Here is a 4,909-nt window from a genome sequence, read left to right as displayed (position 1 = left end):
GAGAGAGGTCAAGCCACTGGACGTTAATTAAATCGTTGTAGTTAGTAGTGTATGGATGGATGATCAATACAGTTGAAGTTGCCTTTTTTCCTACAATTCGTGTTGAGAGGGTATTCTAACCGCAAGGTGTACCACCTTCACTTATGACAGTACAGAACGTAGATTATGTATAGTTATTCACCCCCAGTGAGACATCTTGCAGATGGCCGCTTCTGAATTTGGCGCCAAGTTCAGAAGCGCGGCGACCAATCAGCGTCGGTCGGTGCGTCCCATTCCTCCAACTACCAGGTACGAGCATGAGCTCCCGGCGCGACTACGGCGGCTCGTCGTCCCGCTACGCCAGCGGCGGCGGCGGCGCCTTCTCCATCCCGGACTCGGACTTCCAGCGGGACTCGACGCTCAAGCGGCGGCGCCAGCCCTCGCCCCCGTCCCGCCGCGGGCCGCCGGGCGGGACGATCGCGATGCGCGCGCGCTCCAAGTCCAAGTCGCGCGCGCGCGCCATGGCCCGCAAGACGCCGGGCCAGCACTTCATCGCGCTGGGCAGCAACCGCGCGGGCGGCGCCTCCACGCTCAACACGAACAAGGCCAGCTACTACCGGCCGCCCGTGGCCGAGCCGCTCCTGGCTCCTCCGCCGCCGCCTGCAGCCGCCGGCAGAGCGCGCGCGAGCCGCTGGGACCACGCGCCGCCCGCTGCGGCCACGACACGCCGCAACCCGTCGCCTGTGTCCACGCGCACGCGCTCCAAGTCCGTCACGCGCGAGAGGGAAGACACGGCCGCGGCCATCCGCCGCAGCCAGCGGGAGCGCTCCAAGTCGGCGGCCAGACGCAGCGGCGGCGCGCCTCTGGACGCGCGCAAGGAGGCGGCGGCTTCGTACGGCAGCGGCAGCAGCAGCAGGGCCAAGGACAGCAGCGAGGCGCGGCGCAGCTCCGGCAAGAAGCGCGGACGATCCGCGAGTCGCGAGCGCCGCTCGCGCCGCTCCAAGACGGCGGACACCAGCGACGAGGAGGAGGAGGAGAAGCCCAGGAGGGCGCCGTCGTCGTCCCGCGGCAGGCGCACGAGTCTGCAGGAGATCGAAGACGCCATCGCAGACACGGAGCGCGAGCTGCGCCCGAAGAAGAAGGAGCTGCAGGAGCTGCAGGACCAGCTGGACAGGCTCAAGAAGCGCGTGGAGGCCAAGTCGGTGGAGGTGTACGACATCGAGGTGGAGCTCGACGCGCTGCGGAAGCGCCGGGAGCGGCGCTTGCCCTCCCATCGGAGCGACAGCAGCCGCAAGGAAAGCCGGCAGGACAAGGCGTCGAGACGGTCCAGGAGCTCCAGCAAGCGCCGTGACAGTCGGCGGTCGAGCAGCCGCGCGCGCGCCTCCAAGCGCCCGTGCATCGTGGATGAAGACGACGAAGGTAGCGACGACGACGGCTTTGTCATCATGGATCCGAGCGAAGTGAAGAAGGAGATGGAGAGCAGCGCCGCCACGGCCAAGACCGCGGTGGTGCCGGTGGAGGACTCGATGCCCGATCACTTTTGGGGGCGCTCTCACACGCCCAAGCTGCTCGCGAATCACCGCTTCCGTGCGATCCCGGACGGCAGCATTCGCAAGGGCCGCCACCTCGCGTTTAACCCGATCCAACCCCAGATTTTCGCCACTAGTCCTGATGAGGGTGGCCTTATCCTGTGGAGTTACCAGCGCCAGGACCAAGACATCGCAAAGGTGGTGACTCTGATGCCTTCGTCCTTCCGCAGGGAGAATCCCTGTGCCGAGGCCATTTCGTGGAGCCCGGACGGAAACCGCATGGCCATGGCATTTCGCGACCCCGTAGACAACCAGAGTGAGTTTTGCGTTGTGCAGCTGCACCAGCTCAAGCTGGAAGACAGCGATACACCTCAACCATTACCGAAGGATCGTCTCACCTCGAAGCGCACATCTATACATCAACGAGGTATTTCTGCGATCGACTGGCTACCGACTGGGTTTGGGCCTGAAACCACAAGTCGTCAGGTGATCACTACGGGTAGCTCCGACCACGCTGTTATGCTGTGGGAAGAGCACGAAGATGTTAAGAATGGTGGACTGGATTTGAAGTTCAGCGTGCTGCACCGCGACCACCGTAGTGAGGTTCGATCGCTATGCGTGCATTCGAAGCGCGACTGCTTGTACACCGGAGGTCTGGATGGCCTGATGATTCGATACGATCTGAACGAGGGGTGCACCCAGATTGTGATCGAGCGCCGCAAGCCGCATATCTCCAAGATCAACGCCGTGCTGGAGCACCCGCACAACCCGAACCTGTTGTTGGTCAGTTGCGTGGAACAGAGTAGCCACAACTTGCTGCTGCATGACCTCCGCCAGCCATACGAACCGAATGGGATGTCGCTGACATGGCAGGGTGGTACCATGAGCCAGTACGTTGTGCCGAGGTGGTCGCCTGCAGGCTATCACGTGTCGTGCGGCAGTAAGACTGGCGTGGTAAATATCTGGGATGTGCGAATGCGCGGTGAAAAGTACCCTGCTGTGCTGCCACAGCAGTCTCTTCGCGTGCACCGTAAGTGTCTGCTCTCGATGCGTTTTCTGCCGTTGGTGTTAGGCATTGGTGTTAACAGTATCTTTGTGTTGTTTCCTTTCTTTCATACAGACAAAACGGTTCTCCACGCGACTTGGCACCCGCGCTACGACGCCATGTTCAGCGTCTCCCACGACAGAACGCTCGGTCTGCTCACGTTCCGGTAAGCGGGCGTGAGGAGTGGAATAGCATCGGATTAGGTTGATTTAGTTGGGGGAGGGAGGTTGTGCCGTGCCCCCGAACAGCATCTCAGGTTGGGCGAAGTTTTGTGCGCTCAGCGTTCGCTCAGTAACAAACCAGAAACAAGGCCGCTGAATGTTTTATCGGTATCGTTGCTGCGCGAGTTGAAGTGGATGGGTTTCGGCGCTGAAAACCATCCAGAGCCAACTGTTGCGCGCGTCCGGCGCAGCATCAGCAATGACAAAGAGCTCACAACCAGAGCGGCGAGGCTACATGCAACATGCAGACCTGCAGGTAGGCAAGGACAAGCTACGACAGTAGCCACCGAAGACATGCATAAAGCTGGTGCTTATCCATTAATCGGCGGCACGGCGTCATCGCCCGCGAGTACGAGGGTCTTCATGACATCACTTTTTCACTGGGCGTGAGTATGCAGGATCCCCGCAGATACACCCTCGATCATATACGATTGTTTGTTTGTCATTGCTTTGGTAATGGCAACGTGGGGCCAGCAGCAAGCTTCTCGGCTTGAGCTTCATTTACAGTTTCGCGCGAGAGCCAACAGAAGCGAAGATGGCGTCGGAACTGGTGCAGAACTACTACGAGTGGGCAAATGCCACCGAGATCAAGGTGCTCGACTGGGTGGACCCCGAGGGCGGCTGGAAGGTCCACCCGATGGCCGACTACCCGCTCGCCAGCTTCGCCAGCGTGTTCGCCATCTGCGTCGGCTACGTGCTCTTCGTCGTGTTCGGATCGGTGAGTTGACGGCGATTCCGCCGGTCCTTTCTGATGGTCTTCTTGGCCACTTCTCCAGCTCTTTTGTGTCTGACTGCGTGCTTCTGTCACCCGTGGTTTGACGGTCTTGAAGGCGCTCATGAAGCTGGGCGTTCCGGCCTTCAAGACGAGCCCCATCCAGTTCATCTACAACCCCATCCAGGTCATCGCCTGCTCCTACATGTTTGTGGAGACGGCTATCCAGGCCTACCGCAACGACTACAGCCCTGCTCCATGCAACGCCTTCAAGGCGGACGCGCCCGTCATGGGCAACGTGCTCTACCTGTTCTACCTGTCCAAGATGCTGGACCTGTGCGACACGTTCTTCATCGTCGTGGGCAAGAAGTGGCGCCAGCTCTCGTTCCTCCACGTGTACCACCACCTCTCGGTGCTGCTCATGTACTACGTCGTGTTCCGCGTGGCGCAGGACGGCGACTCGTACGCGTCCATCGTGCTCAACGGCTTCGTGCACACCATCATGTACACGTACTACTTCGTGAGCGCGCACACGCGGGACATTTGGTGGAAGCGCTACCTGACGCTCATCCAGTTGGTGCAGTTCGTGACCATGAACGTGCAGGGCTACCTCATGTACTCGCGCCAGTGCCCCGGCATGCCGCCCAAGATCCCGCTCATCTATCTGGCCTACGTGCAGTCGCTCTTCTGGCTGTTCGTCAACTTCTACGTGCGCTCCTACGTGCTCGCTCCCAGCAAAAAGCTGGCCAAGAAGAACCTCTAGGTCGCCGCTTTCGGGCGTGGTGTTAGGTCGTTGCGTTCGATCGCGAATGCAATGAACATGTCCAATTACATACAACGTTTGCGACTTGAGCCTCCTCGTGTTAACAGCGCCATACGAGCGTCTAATAGTGTGTCCGCAGATGTCCACCTCCATTGACATCGGCGTGAGCGCCGCGCACATTGCTGCAGGGCCACGCGCCGCCACCACCAGCAGCAGCAGCGCCACCACCAGAACCCCAGGTGTCCAGGTGTGCACCATGTTAAACGGCCGCCATTGAGCGATGAGATGGGGGCGCGTGCCGCCATATCGGTGGCTGAGTGTCTGGCCTCTGCCTATTCGCCGGTTGGGTGGCCCCGGTTGCTTTAACATCCCGCGCTGCGTCATCGCGGGGCGCAAACGGCTGCGGTGTCCGCTTCAAGATGCCGATGACAGCGCGCGCTCGGGGCCAGAGATGGCGCATGACATCATAACTCGGCGCCGAAACTCATCGACTTTCCCCGCCAAAGCCGATTCACTGGTCCCCAGTAAGGGGGTCTGAGGGTACGTAGCCCGGACCACCGCAAAGGATGGTGCTTCGAGCTTGACACGCAAAGAATCGCTGACCGCACGCTAAGGGCTGGCTGGAGAGCTCATTCGCGCTTTTGCCCGTTCGCCCCCAGA

The 4,909-nt window shown here is 60.7% G+C and overlaps 2 protein-coding genes across 2 annotated transcripts; both read left to right on the top strand.

Moving 5' to 3' along the window:
• Window positions 1–296: 296 nt before the first annotated feature.
• Window positions 297–2,723, top strand: IUM83_16125 (U5 snRNP-specific protein-like factor; the record flags this gene model as incomplete). Its single annotated transcript, XM_067940987.1, has 2 exons — window positions 297–2,538; window positions 2,629–2,723. The coding sequence occupies 2 exons, from the start codon at window positions 297–299 to the stop codon at window positions 2,721–2,723; spliced, it is 2,337 nt and encodes a 778-aa protein (XP_067785491.1).
• Window positions 2,724–3,309: 586 nt separating this feature from the next.
• IUM83_16124 (Elongation of very long chain fatty acids protein) lies at window positions 3,310–4,249 on the top strand (the record flags this gene model as incomplete). The annotated part of the gene is made up of 2 exons (XM_067940986.1): window positions 3,310–3,492; window positions 3,605–4,249. 2 exons carry the CDS (start codon window positions 3,310–3,312, stop codon window positions 4,247–4,249), a joined length of 828 nt encoding a protein of 275 aa, XP_067785490.1.
• Between the last annotated feature and the right edge of the window lie 660 nt (window positions 4,250–4,909).

The sequence above is a fragment of the Phytophthora cinnamomi genome, assembly GCF_018691715.1.
Source record: "Phytophthora cinnamomi strain GKB4 chromosome Unknown Contig80, whole genome shotgun sequence".
NCBI classification, from domain to species: Eukaryota; Oomycota; class Peronosporomycetes; order Peronosporales; family Peronosporaceae; genus Phytophthora; species Phytophthora cinnamomi.
This window is presented reverse-complemented; position numbering and strand designations above follow the sequence as displayed.